This window comes from Amphiprion ocellaris, chromosome 14, assembly GCF_022539595.1.
Source record: "Amphiprion ocellaris isolate individual 3 ecotype Okinawa chromosome 14, ASM2253959v1, whole genome shotgun sequence".
Lineage (NCBI taxonomy): Eukaryota > Metazoa > Chordata > Actinopteri > Pomacentridae > Amphiprion > Amphiprion ocellaris.
This window is the reverse complement of record NC_072779.1, coordinates 26,086,328-26,111,052: the sequence shown is the minus strand read 5'-3', so window position 1 is coordinate 26,111,052 and position 24,725 is coordinate 26,086,328. Positions and strand designations below refer to the sequence as shown.

At 40.9% G+C, this 24,725-nt stretch overlaps 2 protein-coding genes across 3 annotated transcripts in view; one reads left to right on the top strand and one right to left on the bottom strand.

The window, feature by feature from the left end:
- The window catches only part of cltca (clathrin, heavy chain a (Hc)), a 34,143-nt gene extending 13,577 nt beyond the window's left edge, over window positions 1-20,566 (top strand). Inside the window, exons 3-31 of one of the 2 annotated variants that reach the window (XM_055016924.1) lie at window positions 248-516; window positions 706-867; window positions 983-1,096; window positions 1,792-1,965; window positions 4,803-5,000; window positions 5,193-5,393; window positions 6,534-6,686; window positions 6,884-7,006; window positions 7,755-7,892; window positions 7,989-8,153; window positions 8,289-8,469; window positions 9,016-9,179; window positions 10,459-10,584; window positions 10,674-10,816; window positions 11,333-11,567; window positions 11,691-11,813; window positions 11,904-12,049; window positions 12,136-12,319; window positions 12,398-12,590; window positions 13,058-13,215; window positions 13,313-13,585; window positions 13,735-14,052; window positions 14,354-14,485; window positions 14,581-14,691; window positions 14,779-14,949; window positions 15,882-16,103; window positions 16,437-16,457; window positions 17,794-17,869; window positions 19,270-20,566. In XM_055016924.1, the coding sequence (XP_054872899.1) occupies window positions 248-516; window positions 706-867; window positions 983-1,096; window positions 1,792-1,965; window positions 4,803-5,000; window positions 5,193-5,393; window positions 6,534-6,686; window positions 6,884-7,006; window positions 7,755-7,892; window positions 7,989-8,153; window positions 8,289-8,469; window positions 9,016-9,179; window positions 10,459-10,584; window positions 10,674-10,816; window positions 11,333-11,567; window positions 11,691-11,813; window positions 11,904-12,049; window positions 12,136-12,319; window positions 12,398-12,590; window positions 13,058-13,215; window positions 13,313-13,585; window positions 13,735-14,052; window positions 14,354-14,485; window positions 14,581-14,691; window positions 14,779-14,949; window positions 15,882-16,103; window positions 16,437-16,457; window positions 17,794-17,869; window positions 19,270-19,403 (4,808 nt within the window). In that variant the 3' untranslated portion in view covers window positions 19,404-20,566. The remainder of the gene's footprint in view (window positions 1-247; window positions 517-705; window positions 868-982; window positions 1,097-1,791; window positions 1,966-4,802; window positions 5,001-5,192; window positions 5,394-6,533; window positions 6,687-6,883; window positions 7,007-7,754; window positions 7,893-7,988; window positions 8,154-8,288; window positions 8,470-9,015; window positions 9,180-10,458; window positions 10,585-10,673; window positions 10,817-11,332; window positions 11,568-11,690; window positions 11,814-11,903; window positions 12,050-12,135; window positions 12,320-12,397; window positions 12,591-13,057; window positions 13,216-13,312; window positions 13,586-13,734; window positions 14,053-14,353; window positions 14,486-14,580; window positions 14,692-14,778; window positions 14,950-15,881; window positions 16,104-16,436; window positions 16,458-17,793; window positions 17,870-19,269) is intronic. The other variant, XM_023267450.3, reaches the window with a different exon arrangement.
- Window positions 20,567-22,383: 1,817 nt separating this feature from the next.
- Window positions 22,384-24,725, bottom strand: ptrh2 (peptidyl-tRNA hydrolase 2). The gene is made up of 2 exons (XM_023267446.3): window positions 24,622-24,725; window positions 22,384-23,491 (listed from the first exon to the last, which is right to left on the bottom strand). Exon 2 carries the CDS (start codon window positions 23,479-23,481, stop codon window positions 22,966-22,968), a length of 516 nt encoding a protein of 171 aa, XP_023123214.1. The 5' UTR covers window positions 23,482-23,491; window positions 24,622-24,725; the 3' UTR covers window positions 22,384-22,965.

Sequence of the window (24,725 nt, the reverse complement as noted above, 5' to 3'; positions counted from 1 at the left end):
ATTTTCTGTGCCACTTCCACCACACTTATGACACAATTTCCGACAACAGCATGTTTGGCATCCTCTGTCTATCGGTCATGGCATCGTTGCCTGATGACTGCAATAGTTCCAATTTAAATCTCCCATCTCTTCTTAAAATTTGTTGTGTTTCTTTTCTTATAAATGTATGTATGTATGAAGACACACTTGTCAGAAACTATAACATTCCTCCTGGGCTTGGTTCCTGCCCTCTTTCTCCCCCTTCTAGCCGCCAAAACCCTTCAGATCTTTAACATTGAGATGAAGAGCAAGATGAAGGCACACACCATGACGGACGATGTTACCTTCTGGAAGTGGATCTCCCTTAACACAGTTGCACTTGTGACTGACAATGCCGTCTACCACTGGAGCATGGAGGGTGACTCACAACCTGTGAAAGTCTTTGACCGCCACTCCAGCCTGGCAGGCTGCCAGATCATCAACTACCGCACTGACGCCAAGCAGAAATGGCTCCTTCTCATCGGGATCTCAGCTCAGGTACTTTGCTCTGCATGTCTTCAAGATAACATACTGGGGTCGGTGGTTTTACAGTTTACAACAAATCTTCCTCACTGAGAATATACAATAGATTGCCTGTTCATGTTTGTAAGTAACCAAATGTATACATTGACTGTTACTGGTAAAATTGCTTGATACACATTTATGTTTATTTTTTGTCCTTTTCAGCAAAATCGAGTAGTGGGAGCAATGCAACTGTACTCTGTTGACAGAAAGGTTTCTCAGCCCATTGAAGGCCATGCTGCAAGCTTTGCCCAGTTTAAGATGGAAGGAAATACAGAGGAGTCAACTCTGTTCTGCTTTGCTGTCAGAGGCCAGGCTGGAGGAAAGGTGACTGATGTTAATAACATAATAAAGAAAGCGTGTAGTGTTACTAGCATTGTCCCAGTAAAACCTTATGGAGTCTGTTCCTCATTCTCAAAAACGTTTTCTCTCTTTGATCCAGTTGCACATCATCGAAGTAGGGACCCCAGCAACTGGTAATCAGCCATTTCCTAAGAAAGCAGTAGATGTCTTCTTCCCCCCAGAGGCCCAGAACGACTTTCCTGTGGCCATGCAGGTATTTTTCCTTAACTAAGCATCTAGTTTTGTCAAACTGAAATTGGTTGAATGATGGATCGGTTTAGCAAATCCTCATGAGATAGTAAACTGTCGCCCAATATCTACAAAAACCTGGTCGATTACACACATTGATTACAGCATCTCTTTCAGTAGATGTCCCTGAACTCACAGGAAATTATTAATAGATTAGAAGCTTTCCCAGATACACTGTCTGAAGTGTCATATACTAACCGGTTTAATTTACACAGAGCTGTACATATCCAAAAAAAAAAAACTACTGGTCAACTGAAGTCATACTTACTCCTCAACCAGTTCGCCATAGTGCAGTAAGTGCACTCTACCTGCTAGCCTTGTTAGCCTAAAGATCCTGAATGTAATGCAGACAATTTAGCTGCTGTTTTACTTAAGCTGTTAAGGTTCATTGTTGAGCTGTGATATGTAAACTGCTGTTTGCAAGGCTTACACTCAATGTTTTGGCCATCGGTTGAACAAATGCAAATTCTTTGGCATGGTGTCAATTAGGGCTGAAACGATTCCTTGAGTTATTTGAGTAATTCGATTACTAAAATTCCTCCAGGCAAAATTCTCTGAATTGAGAGAATTTGGCTGGATGAGATTGGCAATTAAGTCAATGTGCTCTGGAGAGCATAGCCCTATATGCAGAGTCACTAATTTAATTTTGTTTTTTAACAGATAAGTTCAAAGCAAGATGTGGTTTTTCTCATTACCAAATATGGCTACATCCACCTGTACGACTTGGAGACAGGCACCTGCATCTACATGAACCGCATCAGCGGAGAGACCATCTTTGTCACTGCTCCACATGAGGCCACCTCAGGCATTATTGGGGTCAACAGGAAGGGACAGGTAAAAATGTCAACCAGTTCTCATCCTAAATGCTCAGGGACATTCTGTTTATGATTAGACTAGCTGCTCAGTCTTGTTAATGCCAAAGTAGAATTTTGCAGATGATGTCTAATATTCTTCTTAGTATCTGTCACACAACCTCGGCAGAAACACCTTATTATTTACCCCTTGTTACGCCAGCAGACACATGTAATTCATCTGTGCAAGTAAATGGATGTTAGCAAACAAATAATCAAACATCAGTTGTTGCATCAGATAATGACAACAGCACCTCCTTGTTTGTCTGTCGTCATCAGGCAAACTCAGACTTTTCCAGGCGGCATTATAAATAATCCAAGGTTTCGTGTTTCACAAAGAGAGCAGAGAGGGTTGTGTCTTACTGGTTTTGTAAAGCTGAACCAGAAAGGAGAACAGGATACAGCCAGCTGATGAATAATGTTCTAGCCAGGCCACACACCACATAAATAATTGAGTGAGGAGAGGAAAGCTGATCTGAGGCAGTGACGGATCTTGCTGTATGCCGGGGCGGTTAAGTCCGTGTGTGTGTGTGTATGTATGTACATGCACAACATGCGCACAAATACATACACAGAGGCAGAGATCTGAGAGATAATAGGCCACTGTCTAGGCCCACCAGTTAAGAGGGTTGGTTACCAAGAAAATTGGTAATCTTATACTGCTAATACTAGTAATACATTACTACAATGCTACAGGCATTTCATAAAGCTAACCAGATGCCTGGTAACTCAGAAATAATTTTAATCTACTACTCTTTGATATTTTTCCTCTAGTCTAGATTGGACTGAGGTTTTAGATTTTATATATTTTATATAGATTTAATATTTGTGTTGTCGTGCTTCAGTATCTAATAAGGATGAGATTAAAATACAACCAACCCCTCTGAAAACAGTTATCCGAGTCACCCTCAGTAACCATCTGCTCTGTAGAGCTGTTACACAGAAATATTGCAGCGATAAAACTTAATGGCATTAAACCACAGTGGTGTCACTTAGAGAAAAAAGTCAAACATTACAACCTTATGCTTAGAGAGGTGCTAACATGTTGAGGCCATGGAAAAAACTTTGCAGTGTTTTTCGGTTAGTATCTGGTCAAATCTCTTCATTACTACTGTTTGCACACTGCCTTAACTGGTCCCTGTAGCAGTCAGCAAGTTTCTCATTGGTAGCTGTGAACCTTGTAAAGACTGCTTGTTTGTGTCTGAGCATCAGAACCTGACACGTCACTCAGACTGGACAGTGTGATTGTGATAGATCTGGCCTGTCAATGCTGGGCAGTGATAATAGGTACAACACTGAACTGCTGCACACAGAGGAGGGGAAATAATGAAACTAAATGACAGAGTGAGGGGGGAAAGAGCCCACCTCCCATCAGCACATGATGTGAAGTGGGAGGCCCAGCCTGGTGCCCTCAATCCTCTTAGTGCTGGTCCTCTTTTACAGTCACCTTATTCTCCACGTCAACAGTATAGCAGAGACCTGTGATGACTATTTTGTGTAAAAGCTTGTGTCTGGCTAGTGAATCATTTGATACTACAGCTCATGTGTCGTCTGATGCTTGGTGCTGTCTTGTTAAGAATAGTTGTTCCTGTAAGATTGTCTATGTTTTCCATCAGATTCTGATCAGTAAATGGCACGTTACTTTTAAACTGTGTAAGAAACTTTTTTTTTGCTGAATGTGTGGCAGTGCTGTATTGTCATTCAAGTACTGACTCACATGATTAAAGAGCTTCTTTAATTGGCATTTAGGCAGAAAATTGAATGCCTTGGGTCAGTATCTGGTCTTGTCTCGCTCATATTTCTTTTTATAATTATCTCTGACTTTGATATCAGCCTCTTCATCCGTTTGAGATACTGTACGCGCTTCCCTTTCCGCACATAATACCTACCTAGCGTCTCCGTAAAGAAACCTCTCTCTTCTCCTTTTTCTGTGTTCATATTTTATTTCAACTACTTCCAGTTAGTCCTCCCACATCATAGTAAGTGACCCTACATTAGTGCTGAGAAGAATGAGATTTACTCACCCGTATGAAAAGCTGGGGCACTGACCTGCAGGGCCTGTTTGTAGAGGGGCCAACACTGGCTGTCTTTATCCTTCAGCCCCCTCCCCTTTTCTCCATCCTGCTCTTTTCATTTGACTCGTTCTCCTTTTTCTGTGTGTTGCGAGACCTCTTACAAAAGCCCTGAGTTACACTGACCCACTAATAACACATTTGCATTCAGGATCCATATCCCAAGGCCAGACACGCTTAACGCTATTGCCCACAGTTATAGTCAGCTGAGCTTGCACACTTTGATTTCTGGCACAAGACATAAATAAGGAATGGGATGATTTTTGCTAGTGTAGTCCAGATGTGTGTCAGATGATTTAAAGTAAAAAAAAAGATATATTTCTTAGTTTTGTCATATTACTACCATTCAAGATTTTGCTTTCTGTGGCTGTGAAAATTTCTGTGATCCTGTTCCAGATCTAGAGACAGTATTGTTGTGGAGGTAGGGGTTAGCAGGGTCAGTCACTTGACACATTAATTAGTGGTCTATAAATAATATAAGAAAAAACATATTAAAGTACAGTATGGCGATTATAGAGTGATCACCTCTGTGTGTTAGTGTGTAATTCCATAGTGTGGAATGACATATTGACTTGGAAGCAGTGCGTAGTTGTAGTTCGGTGTAATACACAGACTATGAAAACTGAGGACTGAGGGTCTACACCAGAAGGCAGGTAGATAACACTAAAAGAACTTCAATCTATGTTAGACTGAGCCTGATGTCGAGTCCACTGTAATGTAACATTCCCTCTATTTTCCTGTAACACAGGTGCTGTCTGTCTGTGTTGAAGAGGAGAATATCATTCCTTACATCACCAACGTGCTGCAGAATCCAGATCTTGCTCTCCGCCTAGCTGTCCGCAACAACCTCGCCGGGGCTGAAGAACTCTTTGCACGCAAGTTCAACAACCTATTTGCTGCTGGCAACTATTCTGAGGCAGCCAAGGTTGCTGCAAATGCACCAAAGGTACTCATTCTTTAGACATGCAGTCACAATACCTTTCTCACATAGTTTGAACAAAAGTATAATGTAAGCTTTGGATTATTGCATTACCTATAGTGTGGTTGTATTTTATTTCATTAACTTCTGCCCTCCTATTAGGCCTGTTATCGTTTGTTTACATCTTTTCTCCCCTTCGGTTGACCTGTCCCCTCTCAGGGTATCCTGCGCACCCCAGACACCATCCGTCGCTTCCAGAGTGTTCCCACTCAGCCAGGCCAGACCTCCCCCTTGCTGCAGTACTTTGGTATCCTGTTGGACCAGGGCCAACTCAACAAGTTTGAATCCCTGGAGCTTTGCAGACCAGTCCTCCAGCAGGGACGAAAGCAACTTCTGGAGAAGTGGCTGAAGGAAGACAAGGTATTGTGAATGTCCATCTTAGCCTCTGCTCACACAAAGAGGCTCTTCCTGCACTGCGTGTTTTGTTTACATGCCTTGCCTGTTATCTTGGATGACGTGAGATCATGTGATATGCAAGGAATTTGTGAAATTTCCTTTCAGAACTGTGGGTGGATCTAAAGTGCCTCAGCAGTAAAAAAAATAAAATAAAAATGGGTGGGGGATGTGAAATATGTATGTTATTCTTGAATTTTCATTTCTTATAATATTTATGGCTTGTTAGGGTGTTATAATGTTTTTTTTGTCATGCACACATTTGACCTTGTTTTCTATTGATTTTCTTTACACCAGTGTACACTCCTTTTATCATTTGGCATAACTTTAATATAATCTGTTGATGTATTTTCACTGTGTATTTGCTCATTTAGGCCTTTTTTCCATTGAACCCCAAGCATTTTCTGAGTTCTTGTCACATTTTTACTCACCGTGGGCTAAAATAAAGTCCTGCATGTCTATGAAAACAGCACAATCATGGCTAGAAGTAGAGAGAACTCAAAAATATCTTTTGTATGACACAGTTATAATGGCAATTCCACAGGTGTTCCAAAACTTGAAAAAAAATGGTGACTCTACAAGTTAAAGTTATTTAACTACTAACGTTTTTTGTGTTTCTTCTGCCCTGTGTAAGCACAGCCTGCAGTGAAACCGTTCGACTCACTCACTAATGGCTTTACAGCTGCACTAAGGGCACAGAATCTACTTATTGCAAACAGTTTCTTCTTGGCAAATTTTTAAAGGAGACATGGAGTAGATGTAGAACAATGGATTTTAATTAAATATCTTAATTTTCAAGCCTACATGTGGTTTTATTTTTCAGACAAAAAGTCAAATACGATGAATTCAAGGACCGTCAACTTAAAAATTCAACAGTGCTCTCAGTTTTTACAAATTCTGGCACCGATGAATAGTGTAATTTTAGTGATTTAAGAAAAATATCATGCCTATCAAACCCATCAGTAAGTTTTGAGGTTCAGAGGGTTAGAAGGGAAGAAAGACAGGAGGAATAAACAACAGAAATGATGTTTAAAGAAACTAAATGTGTTACTTTGAAAGCTGTCTTGAATTTCTTCAAGTGCTGATGTCACTTGTCCTTCATTTCAGTTGGAGTGTTCAGAGGAACTGGGTGACCTGGTGAAGGCAGTGGATCCCACCTTGGCTCTCAGTGTCTACCTGAGGGCCAACGTCCCCAACAAGGTCATCCAGTGCTTTGCAGAGACTGGACAGTTCCCAAAGATTGTCCTGTATGCCAAGAAGGTATGTCTGAGATGGTAATTGGTCGCTACTTCTAATGAACTGTGTAGCACAGTGTTAAAAATGTTATGTGCTTAAATAATATGTTTGTCTCCATTAAATGTAATCAATATGAGATCACTTTTTGATTGTTTGTCACCCAATTGTCCCTAGATTTGCCATGTAATGTGAAGTCACTGTCTTTGTTTCTTGTGTTCTAGGTGGGCTACACTCCAGACTGGATCTTTCTGCTCAGGAATGTGATGCGGATCAATCCAGAACAGGGCCTGCAGTTTGCACAGATGCTGGTCCAGGATGAAGAACCATTGGCTGACATTACACAGGTCAGAGGAAGGCAGGAGGGACTTTTTAGTGAACCATCAGAAAACATGCTTTGCTTTTTAGTGAAATGCTTTGAAATTCTACACCACCAACAGCGGTTTTTCATATTTTTGAGAGGGGCATTAGTCTCTCCTTTTGTTGTCTTTATGTTATGGGTGAGTGTTCGCTTTTCCTAATGGAGAGCCATTGTCACCTTCTTTTATCCCAGCCTGCAATTAACTGGGCAACCTTAAATTTAGATAGACAAAGTCTCAACACGTGTTAACTGTGACCCTCAAACATCTTTAGGTATAAAAGAAATGCATCACTTTCTTTACTCCCTGCCACTGAAGAACTTTGTGTGCTGCTATTGTTAACTGCTGACACAGCTTTCTGTGTTGCCTAAAGTGCTGTCCTGGCAGGTAATAGGAATTGTAAGAATACAACGCATTGCATCAGAGAATTTCTTCGATTGTTGGAACAAGGAATGTGTTGTATTGAGCCAACTTTCACTTTACTATGTAATTGTTCCTAAAACGTTATAGAAGTATGTGGCCTTGCATTTCTTCAATTTAGTCCTGTCAGTGGTGCAGAAAATTAGGAGGCCATGGCAGGTGTGTTGGATTTATGTGTATGGAGGGGCCATTGTGTAGTGTAGCTATAGTGCAAGATAAGGTTTTGACAAGTAATGTTCTTGTCTGAGTTTTAGCAGTTACAAAAGCATCATTACTCCTCTTTAGTTCTCACTGATGTGTCTCTGTGTCTGACTAGATTGTGGATGTATTCATGGAGTACAACCTGATCCAGCAGTGCACTTCTTTCCTCCTGGATGCTCTGAAGAACAACAGACCTTCAGAAGGACCCCTACAGACTCGCCTACTGGAGATGAACCTCATGCATGCCCCACAGGTGGACCTACCTGCTCATACTTTGCTCAGTGGAATCCAGCTAATTAGCTAGGATGATCGTTTTCTAACTTTTTAATGCTTCTTCCCTTGGATGTAGGTTGCTGATGCGATCCTGGGCAACCAGATGTTCACAAACTATGATCGTGCCCACATCGCCCAGTTGTGTGAGAAGGCTGGACTTCTGCAAAGGGCACTGGAGCACTACACAGACCTGTACGACATCAAGCGTGCTGTGGTGCACACACACCTGCTCAACCCAGAGGTAGGCTTCAGGGTGCAATCAGATTAATACTAAAGGCTGCTGTCTTTTCTTACAAACTTTACATTGCTTATTATGGAATCCATGACAGATTGTATGACCTATGACATAAACTAACATTCTCTTTCCGATGTCCAGTGGCTAGTGAACTTCTTTGGTTCGCTGTCAGTGGAGGACTCTTTGGAGTGTCTCAGGGCCATGCTCTCGGCCAACATTCGCCAGAACCTCCAGATCTGTGTCCAGGTGGCTTCCAAGTACCATGAACAGCTCACCACACAGGCCCTTACTGAGCTCTTTGAGTCCTTCAAGAGCTTTGAAGGTGAGATCCCAAATTTCATACCAGCATGGTGCATCGTGTGATATCAGTAATCCAGACAGTATGAATGCTGTAGTTTTTGAAGTTCATGGACGGTAATGGAAAGCTTGCTCATGAACTAGTACCTAGTTCACTTAGGATTGGGTGATACTAAAAAGTTTCAAATACAGTCATTCCAACTTAATGAATTGTTTAGTCCAATAGTGCAGTTTACCTAAAATGCTTTAGTGCCCAGCATAGACATTCGATTGCTTTTGTATTTCCAGCCAGTGAACTTAGATAGATGTCCCCAATCATCAATTAGACAAGTAGGCCAGAACAGAGGCAGGACTATCAATACATTGTGCAGAATGGCCGGGAGGTGAACTAATGCAGCTCCTCTACTGTTACTGGAAAAATGAAGCCTAAAGTTAAGTGTGCCAATTGGTAACTAGGAAAAAAACATAATTTCAGGATATATTACTGAATCCATATTGCTGTCATTAGACTGGGGGAGCCTGTAGACATGTATGTTGTTAAAAGCATTATGTAACTGTCTGTGTCTCTCAGGTTTGTTCTACTTCCTGGGCTCTATTGTGAACTTTAGTCAGGATCCTGAAGTTCACTTCAAATACATTCAGGCTGCTTGCAAGACAGGCCAGATCAAAGAGGTGGAGAGGATCTGTAGAGAAAGCAACTGCTATGACCCTGAACGTGTCAAGAACTTTCTCAAGGTAAAGCCACAGGGACAGATCAATTGAAACCTTTTCTCCCTTTGTTTAATTGTTTTTATATTTGTCTCTTTCTCTCACCTGCACACCTTCTTTAGACCTTAAGCAATTTTCTTAATTTTATGCCATGTTGGTCCAAAGACAGAAGGTTTAGTGATGCAGTTTTTGAATCCTCTTTTCTTTTGTATCACATATTGCTCAAATTGTCTTTGCATTGCAAGTGCTGAAAGCAAACCTTCACACATTTACAGTTTGATCCCTTTGCATAGATATGAAAGTTATTAAAATCACTAACTGATCCCCTGCACCTTGCCTGTATTGGTTATAAATGTTAAAGCAACAATCCTGATGGCAGTCAATTATCTTTTGTGCTTTTCCTCTTTTGACTTTGGAATGGCAGGACTTGTATCAGGTAAATCTATGCTTCCCCACAGTACAGGAACTATCCTTTTTTTTTCTTTCCTCCTCACCCCTTAACTTTAAACACAGGATTGAAACTGGGATTTGTATGGAGGTGTATATGTTCATACACCACAATCCATACACCCACTGGGGTGCAACCAATGCTCTCTGAACTTTACTCAGTCATGTTTTGTGTGTAATTGCAATAAGTAGTAAAAAATTGAAAGATTCTATACTTTATTATTATAAACATTATAGGTGTCTGTGTGTGTAGTGTGTAGTCCTGTAATAGGAGCTTCTAGTCAGTGTACCATGTTCATGAATAATAGTGACAAGGTGCACAATCCCAGTTTGTTAATCCTGTGGATGGCAACGGTGTGCCAGCAAACCAGTACATAGTGGAACACAGGACTAGTGGTCAGCGCTGCCTTGTGGTGACCTGACAACTGGTAGCTCTCTGCCTGTTAATGAGTGAGAAGAAATTTTAGAATACTCAAAGATCTTGTTCCATGACTTTAATGTGAAATACACAAGTTAACATTCCTGTAGCCTCTCAAAAACTGTGGCGTTTATTTGTTATAGTGGTAGACCTTTTATTTTATTTCCCCATGTATATTGTGTCGTGGAATTTGTGAATCTCTTGAGGGCTGAAGTAACTGGAAAATTGCATTTTAAATACATTTTCAGTGATACAGTCATTTGAGCTAAATGAACTTGTATTGCATTGCAACAACAAATTCCTGGTGAATACTAAAAGCAGTAAAAGATGAACTGTGCTGCACAAGGTTTGGTTGATTGTGGCATGTGTGAAAGTGTTTTTGTAGGTTACAAAATCATAACTGATGATAGTCCCTTTCCCTCCACTCTGTGTGATACACAGGAAGCCAAACTCACTGACCAGCTGCCGCTCATCATCGTTTGTGACCGTTTTGACTTTGTGCATGACCTGGTCCTCTACCTGTACCGCAACAACCTGCAGAAGTACATTGAGATCTATGTTCAGAAGGTAAGGGTCAATCCAGAGACATTAAAACTACTATTACACTGCATCTTTGCTCTACAGATGTAACAGATTTTTTTGTATGTTTGCCTTAGGTGAATCCCAGCCGTCTGCCAGTTGTGGTTGGTGGTCTCTTAGACGTGGACTGCTCTGAGGATGTCATCAAGAGCCTGATCCTGGTTGTCAGAGGACAGTTTTCCACTGATGAACTGGTGGCTGAGGTGGAAAAAAGGAACAGGTGCTGCACTCCTCCACTTAATTTATCTGCCAGCTATTTGAGTTAGAGATCTGGTATTATTAGTGTTCTTCTAGTCACAGTGTAGAATTACTACTTTCTCTAAGGGCAGCTTTTAAGATTACTGTTTTTGTGCTTGTAATATCAATGATAGTGACAGATTAACCTGCAAATTTATTCCCTTCAGATTTGCTTTCTTTTGCAGAAGATAAAATAAAAAAATAGTGGAGTGATCATTTAGTAGGAATATAGACAATACTGTTCATTTACAGGAGAACTGACTGAGTTAAACAGGTTTTTAAAAGAGGAGAAGATGTGATTTGCAGTTTGTTGTGTTATAATTGGAAGTGACTCAGGGAAAATAAGTCATGTTGTTGGAGAGTAACAAGTTCTAAACAATGCTTTCAAAAATGTAGGGATTTTTGTCTAGTACTCAATATAGGGGCTTGAATTGTGCTTCTTCTCTGTCTGAGAAGCTGTGTGAGCAGCCAGTGTTCTGACATCCATTTTTGCTTGTAGGCTGAAATTGCTCCTGCCCTGGCTTGAGTCTCGTATCCATGAAGGCTGCGAAGAGCCCGCTACCCATAATGCCCTGGCCAAGATCTACATTGACAGCAATAACAACCCTGAACGCTTCCTCAGGGAAAACCCTTACTATGACAGTCGTGTGGTGGGAAAATACTGCGAGAAGAGGGACCCTCATCTGGCCTGTGTGGCCTATGAGAGAGGACAGTGTGACCAGGAGCTCATCAATGTGAGGAGGAATTTTTGCCTTCTTCTCACCAATTATGTATCCAAATGTCCACCTACTGTTGTTGGTTTTGCTTATTTTGGTGCCTTTGATGTTAAAGTCTTAATTTTTGTCCTTTCACATCAGGTCTGCAATGAGAACTCCCTCTTCAAGAGCTTGTCTCGCTACCTGGTCCGGCGCAAAGACCCTGAGCTGTGGGCCAGCGTGCTGCTTGAGAGCAACCCCTACAGACGACCACTTATTGACCAGGTACAGAATAGACAAGACATGTTACGTCTTATTCAGTACTCCTGCCCGGTGCTTCTCTAAGCTTCCATTCCTTTCTGTCTGTGATTTTAGGTGGTGCAGACAGCACTGTCAGAAACCCAGGACCCAGAGGAGGTGTCAGTCACAGTGAAGGCTTTCATGACCGCTGACTTGCCCAATGAGCTCATTGAGCTGCTGGAGAAGATTGTGTTGGACAACTCTGTCTTTAGCGAACACAGGTGTTTATCATGTGCTGGACTTTAAAGAATTATTGAGAAAACTTAAGAATCTTTGTGCTGAAAGTGTCTTTTTCTCACTCCAACAGAAATCTGCAGAACCTGCTGATCCTGACGGCAATCAAAGCTGACCGTACACGTGTGATGGAGTACATCAGCAGGCTAGACAACTATGATGCTCCTGATATCGCAAACATCGCCATTAGCAATGAGCTCTTCGAGGAGGCCTTTGCCATCTTCAAAAAATTTGACGTCAACACCTCTGCTGTGCAGGTCTGTGGCTAATCCTTACCACACAGACTATTGCCTTATTGAATTGAGATGGGTTGATAATCACTTTTTTTGCCTTAGGTGCTGATTGAACATATTGGCAACCTGGACCGGGCATATGAGTTTGCAGAACGCTGCAATGAGCCAGCTGTGTGGAGCCAGCTGGCCAAGGCTCAGCTACAGAAGGAGCTGGTTAAGGAGGCTATTGACTCTTATATCAAAGCTGATGACCCCTCTGCATACATGGAGGTGGTACAGGCTGCTGATAAGAGCGGTAAGGAGACTTGTTAAGCTCAAATAAGAAAATACTTTACTGAGATTTAATTTCATAGGATGTGTCTAAAGCCATGCCGCCCTGTTTCTGCCAATGAGGCATAGCAGAGTATATTAAGACTGAGGAAAGTGTAGAATAGAGTGTAGAATAACATCTGACTTTTTGTGAGCTGACTAATCACTACAAACACAAATCAAGGTTTCACTGAAACCCATTAGTTGTTTGCCAATGACACTTCGATTGAAACCAATTAATCACATCGGCTGTGATGTAGGATTCGAATTTTTCCCTCCAGGGATATTGGCTGATAGTCAGATAACAGATAGTGTAACATTTCCACTAGTGTAGCAGTTGTTGAAAGTGCACACGATCAGCATAAAACAGTCAAAGCAGTATTCCATATCTTGCAGAAAAAGAATGAATGGATATAAAAAAACAACAGCGTGATATTATTATAACTGTTTCAGGTAACTGGGAGGACTTGGTCAAGTTCCTTCAGATGGCTCGTAAGAAAGCCCGTGAATCTTATGTAGAGACAGAGCTGATCTTTGCCTTGGCCAAAACAAATCGCCTGGCAGAACTTGAAGAGTTTATAAATGGACCCAACAATGCTCACATCCAACAGGTTAGCATCATGCTCATACAACTTTAAATTTGTTAACCTCTTCAGAATGAGGTCCAAAAATGAAACGATTTGTTTTTATTTTACTTTTATCTTTTAGGTTGGTGACCGCTGCTATGACGAGAAAATGTATGAGGCAGCAAAACTGCTGTACAACAATGTCTCCAACTTTGGCCGTCTGGCTTCAACTCTGGTACACCTTGGAGAGTATCAGGCTGCTGTGGATGGCGCTCGTAAGGCCAACAGCACCCGCACCTGGAAAGAGGTGTGCTTTGCCTGCGTGGATGGAAAGGAGTTCAGATTGGCCCAGATGTGTGGTCTGCACATCGTGGTGCACGCTGACGAGCTGGAGGAGCTGATCAACTACTACCAAGTAAAATAGAAATTGAATCTAAAATTACTTTAAATTATAACACAGAAAAATGTGCATTAAGTCTAATATAACTTTGAGACATGTCAATTAAACATTTAGTTCTCACATAGACGCTCAATAACCATGTGCTATCCTTACTCCTCTCTCAGGACCGAGGTTATTTTGAGGAGCTGATCACCATGCTGGAGGCCGCCCTCGGCCTGGAGCGTGCTCACATGGGGATGTTCACAGAGCTCGCCATCCTTTACTCCAAGTTCAAGCCGCAGAAGATGAGGGAGCATCTGGAGCTCTTCTGGTCCAGAGTTAACATCCCAAAGGTCCTGAGGGCAGCAGAACAGGCTCACTTGTGGGCCGAACTGGTCTTCCTGTACGACAAGTATGAAGAGTACGACAATGCCATCATCACCATGATGAACCACCCAACAGATGCCTGGAAGGAGGGCCAGTTCAAAGACATCATCACCAAGGTACAGTTTCAAAATGAAGATATTTTTGTGTCTTTTATTTGGAATTTTTTAAAAATAGTGCATTAATTTTACTGCTTGTATTTTTTCTGTTGAGATGGCACTAATTTAATAGCTTGGAGTAAAACCTATGATGATGTTTCTTTTGTCTAAAGTCCGTTCTACTGTTTTAACTGTTAATTTTATGATTACTCATAAAAGTGCCTTACCATCTAAACAAATGTTGATGCATTTGTAAATATTTTCCATTTATTATTGTTTGACTAAGTGTTTCTGAAACGCTTCCTCTTTGCACTCTGTGTAGGTGGCCAATGTGGAGCTTTACTACAAAGCCACCCAGTTCTATCTGGAGTTCAAGCCCTTGTTACTGAATGATTTGCTCATAGTGCTTTCTCCCAGACTGGACCACTCACGGGCTGTCAACTTCTTCAGCAAGGTACACTTTAATCTATCTCAAAATAAGACTGGACCACGAAACAAGTTTCCCCTGTGATTTGAACTGAGATGATCGCTGGACATGTGTGTTAACAGGTGAAACAGCTGCCTCTGGTCAAACCTTACCTCCGGTCGGTACAGAACCACAACAACAAATCAGTCAATGAAGCACTTAACAACCTCTTCATCACAGAGGAGGACTATCAGGTAACATTTCCACATCACTTCATAAAATCCTTTTTATTTCAGAAATACCTTTGTTCTTTGACATAATATTCATGCACATCATGTTAGGCACTGAGGACATCAATAGATGCCTACGACAACTTTGACAACATCTCACTGGCCCAGCGTTTGGAGAAGCATGAGCTGATTGAGTTCAGGAGAATTGCTGCCTACCTCTTCAAGGGCAACAACCGCTGGAAACAGAGTGTGGAGCTCTGCAAGAAGGACAAGCTCTATAAGGTGCTTTGCATTTTACAGTATTGGTGGCATTACCGTTGAACAGTTTCAATGTATTGCTTTGATTGGAAGGAGATTTTTTTGAGGGGTAGGTGTTTGTGAGAAGAAGAAACACAAGGCAAACATAGTACAAAAAGTGAAAACAACAGATGCTTTCTGGCATTTTAAAAACAACTGGAAGTTAGTTATTGTAATCTGACCTGCTGTTTTGGCTGCTCACAAATAAGACCAGCAGTTAAAGCTGCAACAGTGGCTCTGACACATACAAAAATACTTACCCTTACAGTACATGTTCGCTGGATTCATCATTTCTATGCCTCCCCTTCATTGTTTATGTCAGCAGCTGTGCAATGCATTCTCGTTGTGTTGCAATAAGAATTGAAAGACGGGGCATCACATTGCCCACTCTTCATTTGCTTAAAGTTGAAGTAGCTTAAAGTAGGAGTGTTGGACCACTGCTGGACACCTTGGGAAACTCCTGAAAAACTTTTAAAATAGCCATTGTTGTATGGATTTGGCAGCTGCTTGACTTATTTTTCACCTCAGATGTTTTAAGAAACACATTTGGTGAACTTTTTGTAATACGCAAAAGTTTCTGAACAAGCCACCATGTTGGTCCAGTTGGAAATCCTGGAGCAGAGAGCCCCCAGGTGAATGTTTGTCCATTCACATGCAAACGGTCTTTGCATGACTGTAGGATGGGGTAGCTTATAGTGTTTCCATTTTTGAGAGCAATTGTCCGTTTTCCATTGTGACGCTGCTAAGTTTTCAGTGTTGGGGAAACAGCACGGCCCCTTGTGCCCAACAACACCCATGTGAACACATACCAGGTAGTGCTGAAAAGGATCCATTTGCATTTGAGGGCAATAATGGGATCAGCAGTGTCTTGTCTTCTGTCTCTTCTTGAACCTGACCATGCTGTGTCTCCTCCAAAGGATGCCATGCAGTACGCGTCAGAGTCCAAGGACATAGAGCTGGCAGAGGAGCTGCTGTCCTGGTTCCTACAGGAGAACAAGAAGGAGTGTTTCGCCGCCTGCCTGTTCACCTGCTATGACCTGCTGCGGCCTGACGTGGTGCTGGAGACTGCCTGGAGGCACAACATCATGGACTTTTCTATGCCATACTTCATTCAGGTCATGAGGGAGTACCTCAGCAAGGTAGGTCAGCTCTCTTCAGGATGGAGTTTAATGAATCATGTCAGAGGGAATCATTAGAAGATCTGAGCAAATACCAATACCTTCCACACATGTTGACAAATTAGTAACTTTTATAGTATTCAAAATATTGCATATGCTGCTGTTTTCCTTTAAATGAACTAGGTGATCAAACTAAACTTAAATCAACAATATCAGCATGCAGTGAAATACACAACCAGAATTATGTCTGGTGGCTTGTGTTTAACAACTTGGCGTGCCTGCCTCCTCTGCAATTTTCATCATTGAGAACTATTTTAATTGTTCATCTTCTATGCTGCACCTCTTCTCTTTCAGGTTGATGCAGTTAAGGAACAGGTGAAAGTTCAAAGTTCTGTATTTAGCTTGAAAGACTGCAGCCTTGAGTGTGCATGGTTTTAGTTAAAACACGCATTGCACTGTCACTTTGACATAGTCACATAGTCTGGACAATGTTCTGTAAATACAGCGTCTAGTAAGACTTTTAAGCCTGAGGAAATATAGCTGTTGTGGTCTGCTGCAATAATCGAGGATTGGAGATCTTGTATTCACTACATTGTAGTTTATTTGAGAAAATGCACTTTATGCAATGGCTTTAGCCAAGATTAAGTGTTTTCCCATCTGAATTCATCAGAATGCGAACCATTTTGGTTGCTGCTGGTGATTATAACAGATTCTGCTAAAAATACAATAAATTACCTTAAAAAGTGCATTTCTTCACAGACACTGCATTATACAAAGCTGTTTGTTCTTGGAGAGATTGATTTGTTTTGATGTCTTCTACCTGGATATTGTAGGACACAAGTGTGAAAATGTTTGTTGCTAAAACTGCAGCGGGGTGGTGGTTGTGCCTGATTCCCTGCAGAAGGCTTTGAACTGTAGGGAGCACCTGGCCCAGAGTCACCCTCTTCTCCTCACTGATCTGCATCTCAGTGCTGCAGCTTATTTTTTGCCAGCATTGCAACACATACAGCATGGGACTGCTTACAGCGAGTCAGCATCTCTCTCTGCTTGTTGAAGTTGTATACAGAGAATTTTATTTAAAGGTGCATGGACAAACTGGAAGTTGAATGCATATAGGTGTATACAAGATGCGGAAGTGCACTGCTGAGCCAGCCCTTGTTGCCCCCAACTCTAGAAATAACCTGAATCCAGGTGCTGCTGCTCTCCCCTCAGGAACTGAAATGCATTTGTGTTCATTGCTGCATCCAACTTGCTGCCTGAGGAAATTATTCTTGTTCTTTTTATTTTTTGTGCAATTTACATAAAAATTACATACATGCTTTGTATTCGGTGCACAAGAAAGGGTTTGAGAACAGTATTCATTCATGTGTTATTTCGTTGCAGACTGTAATGAAATCTCTGTATACTAATTCCATAATTCCTAACAATGGAAAAAGACTCTTACTAAAAGTAGAGTGAGGATGCCATGAATAGTTGTCAGCTCTAAATGGACCTTTGTGGATTGACTATGTACAACAAAAAGCACGTTCGGTCTAATACAGTGACAGCAATGACTGTTGCCTCATTTTGACAGAAATTATGGATTTTCCTGCTATTTCTGACTAGTTAATAAACAAAAATTGATAATGCTTGTGTAAATGAAACCTCACATGTTGATTACATGTTGAGGGGTTGTGGCTTTGTTCTAAATACACCTATGTCTCCATTGCAGGTGGATAAACTAGAAACCTCAGAGTCCGTAAGGAAAGAAGAGGAGCAGGCAACAGAGACACAACCCATCGTCTATGGTAACAGTCCTATAATGGCATCAATCCAGTTCACTGTGATCTCTATCAAAGAGAACGGTCTTCTTTTCTCACATAGCAGTCTGGTTCTGCAGACTACCTGAACAGTGAGCTACTTACAACTATTAACAACAGAATTTATTAATGCCCCTGAAAAACTGGCTTCAAATCTTAAATAGGGATGCACCATATTGAATTTTTGCCAGTGTTTTCCATCTCATTATGGCCAGTTACTGATACTAGTCACATCATTTTTTTCCCCCACATAACCGCAGAGAACATCAGGTATCTTCTGTTGCGGAATTAAAATATTGTGCCTACTTTTATGGTGATGGCCCACTGGCAGGTGCAGACATAAAATACAAAGCTTTTTAGATTAATGCATACTCAAAACAAAATAAGAAAATGACTTCAACCTACATGTAAAACATGGCATATATAGTTTATTTAACATTTTCAAACAAAACTGTAATTTTCTAGTTTCAAAAGAAATTATATAGACGTAACAAATAATATGGAGTTTTACAGATGGGCCAGCACTGTTTTGAAAACATTTTATTTTTACATTCATGGCAGTGGAAGGTTTTAGTCCCACTGAAAAGAAAACTCATTTTAGTATATGACTTGCTCTAGACGACATGATTGAAGTTCACCATCAGATGTCATGCTCTAAACCAGACCTGTCAAACATACGGCCTGCGGGCCAAAACCAACCCGCTAGAGGGTCCAATGTGGCCCACAGGACAACTTTGCAAAGTGTAAAAACTACAGAGGTGAAAATGAATGACTTACTGTGAAAGCATTTAAAGACGTTGAACATTGTGCAATATAATGTCAGTCAGCAGCTTCATGTATTTTTTTAATGGATTTTTCATGCATAAATTTCATACATTTACAAGGCAGGGGGACAACTGAACCTTTTCCTTAATAGTTCCCACTTTAGTTTTTGTGGTGTGTCAGTTTAGGTGGTCAGGATTACTACACAGATGTGTAAATGAATGTAAATTTTAAATAATTTCTAGATCTTGACAAGTTGTTTTGATCATAAATTAAATACTAGATTGTTAAGTTCCAATTACTGACTGAATGTTTTGTGCATTTGTAGATACTGTGATCCGTAAGTTGTAATGTGTAAATGATAAACTGATGTCGTCGAAATTTCACTTGTCTTTCTTTAGAAATTTCAGATTATTCGTAATGTTTTGTAAAAAGTTCATTAAATTCATTTTCAGAATGTACTTTTTTGCACTAAAACAAATGGAAATATTTGGAGTTGTGGTTATTTATCAGTTATTATGCTGATTTTACTGGTCCGGCCCATTTGAGTTCAGTGAACTAAAATCGCCCCTGAACTAAAATGAGTTTGACACCCCTGTTCTAAACTTTCCTTGTGTGTCTTGCAGGAACACCCCAGCTGATGCTGACAGCGGGCCCCAGCGTACCTGTGGCCCCTCAGCAACCTTATGGCTACGGCTACCAGGCGCCTGCAGGATACGGTCAACCAGCAGCTCAGCCAGGCTTCGGCTACGGCATGTAAAGACCCCACCCCCATCTCTCCACATCCAGGCTGGAGCTACCATCCATCCAACTCCCACAGTCCTTCATCATACCATTATTGTCTCTCTGCGCTCTTCATTGAGCAGGGGATAAGACCGACAAACTTTTTTTTGGTTGTTTTGACTTTTTTTCTCCCTTTTTAAACTGTCATGAAGGACTCAGTTTTATTTTCTGTTGTCAAAGAAAAAGATTAAATCACAAAGATTAATTTTCTCACATTCCGTATTGACTAGATTAATTTTTCTTATGTCTATTTTATTTGAATGGGAAATGGTTTATGTACAATGGGGGGGGAGCTTGTGGGAAGAGCTAGTCCTCTTCTCAGTTTAAAAAAAGGTCTGTTGTGAAGCATCTGATTTGCACTCTGTAGTGAGAAGAAATTAATGTAGAACCTCTTCCTTTTGATGTGTGAGCAGCTTCTTCTGTCCGACTGTAAAATGCATTTAATTATTGTATATTCAGACACAAAAACCGCTAATATGTTCATCTATATTTGAACATCAGACTGCCGCTTTCATGACAGCAATCCTCAAACACTACGTTCTACCAGTCACGTCCCCACACTCTCACGATAGGACTGTTTGTAGAAGAAAATCCAAGAGAGTATTTTCCATACGATTTACAGGAAAGTTTGATTCTTTCTAGCAAAGCCTATGCAGAACTCTCCAAATTTACCTTCAAAAGACTAAACCGTGTGCTTTACATACTGCTCTAACGTGGGACCGTTCCACCTCAGGAGGGACTGCAAACCTGTTTGTGTTCGACTAACATGCCCCACACACCCTTCTTTACGCTGCGGTTTGTTTCTGCTGGATATCATTTTAGGTCACTGTTACTGAGTGTGCAGGAGAGATTTTTTAGACTCATGTCCTGCTGTGGGTCGCCTTTAACCTTTTCAGTTGACCTGCTCGTCCAAATCAGAAACAATATCACAACACTTGTGGGAATTTGAAGTTTTTATCAAAGGCTTGCGTGTATACAGAAAATCAGTCATTAACAATTTTGAACTTATATTCTTATCTAAATTACCTTAGATTTAAATTGTGCACTTAAGATACTTGATTGTGCATAATCAGGATCATAATGAATGATACAGCGGTTTTGTTTTCCACTTAAAAATAAAGGCTTCTTGTTTGTCAAGAACCGTGTGATCGTGTCTTACATGTACTGGTTTATAGTTACCCTGTCTGGTGAATTTACTGCACACTTGGCTGTCAGAAGGGGTTTTATGGTTCTGGTAGGAATGACAAATACTGAGCTTAGTGATCCCGTGCTGTAGAATGTAGAGAAATGCTATACAAATTGGGAGGTGAAAGGAATAACAAACTGCTGACTTCTACAGTGGGTCTGTTGCTAGTTTGGGTCCATTTAGAGGGAAAGGCTCAATGCAACAGTTATGGAAGATTTAGTACTAAAGTGTTAGACAGCACTCTACAATCCTCATCAAAACACCAAATGACAGAATATCTTTGGGAAAAAATGCTGTTCATCTCTCTACAGACTTGGAGAATCAGTGCCAAGAGGCAGTGAAGCTGTTCCAGGAGCATTTGGTGGCCTAAAACCTAAGAGACTATGTTGTTTTTTTCCTTTAATTTGTCACCCATCCATAGTTTGTGGTATAATGTTATATTGTACAAAACAATTTGTATGACAGCTTTTCAGACTATCGATTTAGTTTTCAAACATTTGATTGATTCATACAGAAAATGGTGAAGTCTGACCCAGGAGTTTTTGGTATTGTGCAGACTTCAATTACAGTGGCAGAAATTCCAGATTAGTGCAAATGTGACTGCAATTTGAAGCTAACTCTTTAGCAGCAGAATGCAGTGCAGTAAACCCACAAATGAAGATTATATTACATATTTGTAGAGACTGTGTGAGGTGTGGAATTAGATTGTACAAAAACACGTTCCTGTTACCATCAGGGATGTGAGACTCATAAGGATGTTATACTAGTTCCCTCTGCTGGTACATAAAGGAGGTTGCTAATTAAAACTTCAGTCTGCTTGTTGTGAGCTATCACTGCTCATATATTATACATTCATGAAATAAAACATAAAAATAAATACATCGGATCAGATGTGGCTGTAACTAAAAGGAGTCTCCTACCAGTTTCACTCATAAACACCGGTACATTTGTCATGGTTTAACAATTCTTTGCCTGTTTGAAACAGTTTGTGGTTTTGGAGGAGTATCAACAGACATGTCGTTGCCATTCAGTTGGACTTGTAGACTACAAATTTATTACAGAAACTGCATAGCAAACTGGAAACGTCATGTTTTAAAGACATGAGAATGGAACATTCTGGGAAACCATTGAAAGGCGCATTTAAGTTGTTTTGTAGGAAAGACAGGATGCAGGGTTTGGGGAATTTCACACACTAAGGAACAAAAGTCAGGCATTTTTGGCCTCTGTTGCATCAATACTGACAATTCTATCTTCTATTCTTTATGAAAATCTCCATCCATTCATCCATTATCTATGCACCACTTTATCCCCATTAGAGTCGTTGGGGGCTGGAGTCTATCCCAGGTGACTTAAGGCCAGGTTATGCTTTTCGCACAAACGAGCCGTGCGGAAATGAGACACTTGGAAATCTGCTGGAGAGAACGTGTAACTTTAGGGTGAAGGCAGGGGACACCCTGGACAGGTCACCAGTCTATCACAGGGCTACACAGAGTTACAAACAATCACACTCACACCTATGGACAATTTAGAATTACCAATTAACCTCAGCATGTTTTTCGACTGTGGGTGGAAGCCGAAAAACCCAGAAAAAAACCCACGCATGCACAGGGAGAACATGCAAACTCCACACAGAAAGATCCCAGGCATAGGCCACGACGTAAACCAGGGATCTTCAAGCAGCAAGGCGACAGTGCTAACCACCGAGCTACTGTGCAGCCCTCTTTATGAAAGTGCAATGTTAAAATGGTAAAGCAATTCTTTACTGCAGTAATCCTTACTCATGGTTTATTTTCAATTAGAAAATTAGAAATGATAACTGTAAAGCACCATTTAAGAACAAGAAAAACAATTTCAAATTCTTAATTCTTTCATAATAAAAACAGTACGACAACCTGTCTCATCACAATTCATGTAGTCAGCCAGCCAACCAGGGTACATCAAACTGTTACTTGCAGTGATCTTCAAAGTATTAAATACTTTAGAATATGAAGAATCACTATGCTCCAACTTCAGAATTTATTTTTCTTTTATCATTTAGAGTACATGAATTGGGAATCATACCTTCTTATTTCACGGTGCTGCAATGATATCGACAATAGTATGGTATCATCATAAACGTTGTGTGTTTTTGAGCATCAGAACTAGATTGGTTGGTGTGAAGAACTGCAACATGGAAACTATTCACCGTGTTTCTGCCACTGAACTATCACAGCAAGAAGTCATAACTGCTATTCAACAGACAACTGATTGCTATTGTGATTAAGTGCACTGAACTGAGGGAGCTGTATAAAAATATAAACTCGTAGCTCAGTTTGAAAATATTTTAACAGCCAGGAAATTGTAAACTAGAATTCTAATAGAGCTTCAAGTCTCCAGTGACACTGTCAATCAAATCAGCAGGGCCAGGTCCGATACCCAGCACAGTGCGTGACCCAGGTGCGATTTGTGTTCGTCCTGCATCCTGGATCAGGCTGACAGGAAGCCCCACTTCTTTGGCGCGGCCCAACAGATCGATCAGGGTGTCCTCATCGGGGGCCTTCACCACCACCTTGGGCTGTCCACAGTATTCCCACTGTTTGAGTAGCTCGGGGTTCCTGCGTTGGACCTGCTTGTAGGCTGACACAGCAGCATGAGAGCACTGGGCAGCGACCTTCCCTTTGCCCATCTTCAGGTCATTTCGGACCACCAGAATCATCTTGAACTCGCCTCCTTCTCCCATCACGCTTGCTTCACCTGCGCCGTTCCCCATCGCTGTCATCAGAGTTTTGGATGTTGGACCAAAGCGACCCCGAAGGTGCCAGCCGAGTAGGAGCCCACAGCTCAGCCCTGCTACTACACCCCAGCCCAGTGGACTATTTAACAAATCCATGCTGTTAAACCTGTGAAAGTCACAGAACAGTTTAGGTTAAGTTTGTGTTCCACACACATAAAAACTCAGAGAGCAGAAAGTTTCAACACCTTTTTGAAGTTGGAGTTAAAATTCATTCTTGGCCTTGGAAATGGCAGTTGAAATACATCTGAAGTAGTGCTGAGCAACTCAGTGATTTCAAATCAAAAACACAATTAAAACAATTATCAAATGGCAAAGGCTGCCCTTTAGGATGTATGTCATGCGGCATGTCTGACCCTATCCTGTCATTTTACAAATTCATGCTCCACCTTTAAGTGACACTTCCAATTCTATTCTATGTGGTAGTCTTAACACAAAGTACATTCAGTTTAACTGGTTTGTTTGACTTCAATGCCATTTCTCCCAGTTGTCACAGAAATGTCCACATTACGCACTTGAAGCAGCCAAGCTGAAAACTAAAGAGGACCAAGTGTAGAACGATCCGAAGAGGTGTCAGTGATCTCTTTTAAGTCTCTTCTTAAAACATACTTTCATTAGAGAGCCCTTCCTGATTGTATTACAGTTCAATTTTCCTTGGAACTGTGTTTTCTTTATTTCAATCACATTTTTTCTCATTTCAGGTTGTTTTTTTGTCTTTATGAAAATAATTTCAGATGTCTGTTTTTCCTAGTGCTTTCGTTTGACACTGTAATTGGATTTTTAAAGGTGCTTTACAAATGAAATGTATTATTATTATGTTTAAATGTACATTCTTCTATGCGAAAAGTTATATAAGTGATCTGACAAATAACATTCAGGATCTTAAGTTTCTTATTTAAACTTGTTAGGTTATTCGGTAAAGCCAGTTACAAATGTCATGTTTCGACTGGAAACCAAATTGGCTCAACGTCTGTGGTTTTACATGTGCTGTATAAATACCTGACTTGACAAGCTAATGGCAACTTCCTGGGCTACCAAGCTAGCTAACCAACTTTAGACGTACAGCTAACCAAGCTAACATTAGCTTGCCGGCTAGAAACAAGACTTAATGTAAAAATTACACCTTCAGTACAGTAGTTTTCACTTTCCAGACAAAAAACTACATGTGTTCAGACTTTTTCTGGCTCCTCTGTATGAACACAGTAGAGCAGAACAGATGCTACTAGTAAGATTTCATACCTGCTGCTGTGTTCGTGCTGGCGGCATGAATGAAGCTTCGTCTGCCCTGCGTACAGTCGCTTAATGATGACGTCACAAGCACAAGCGGTTTAAAAGTAAAACAA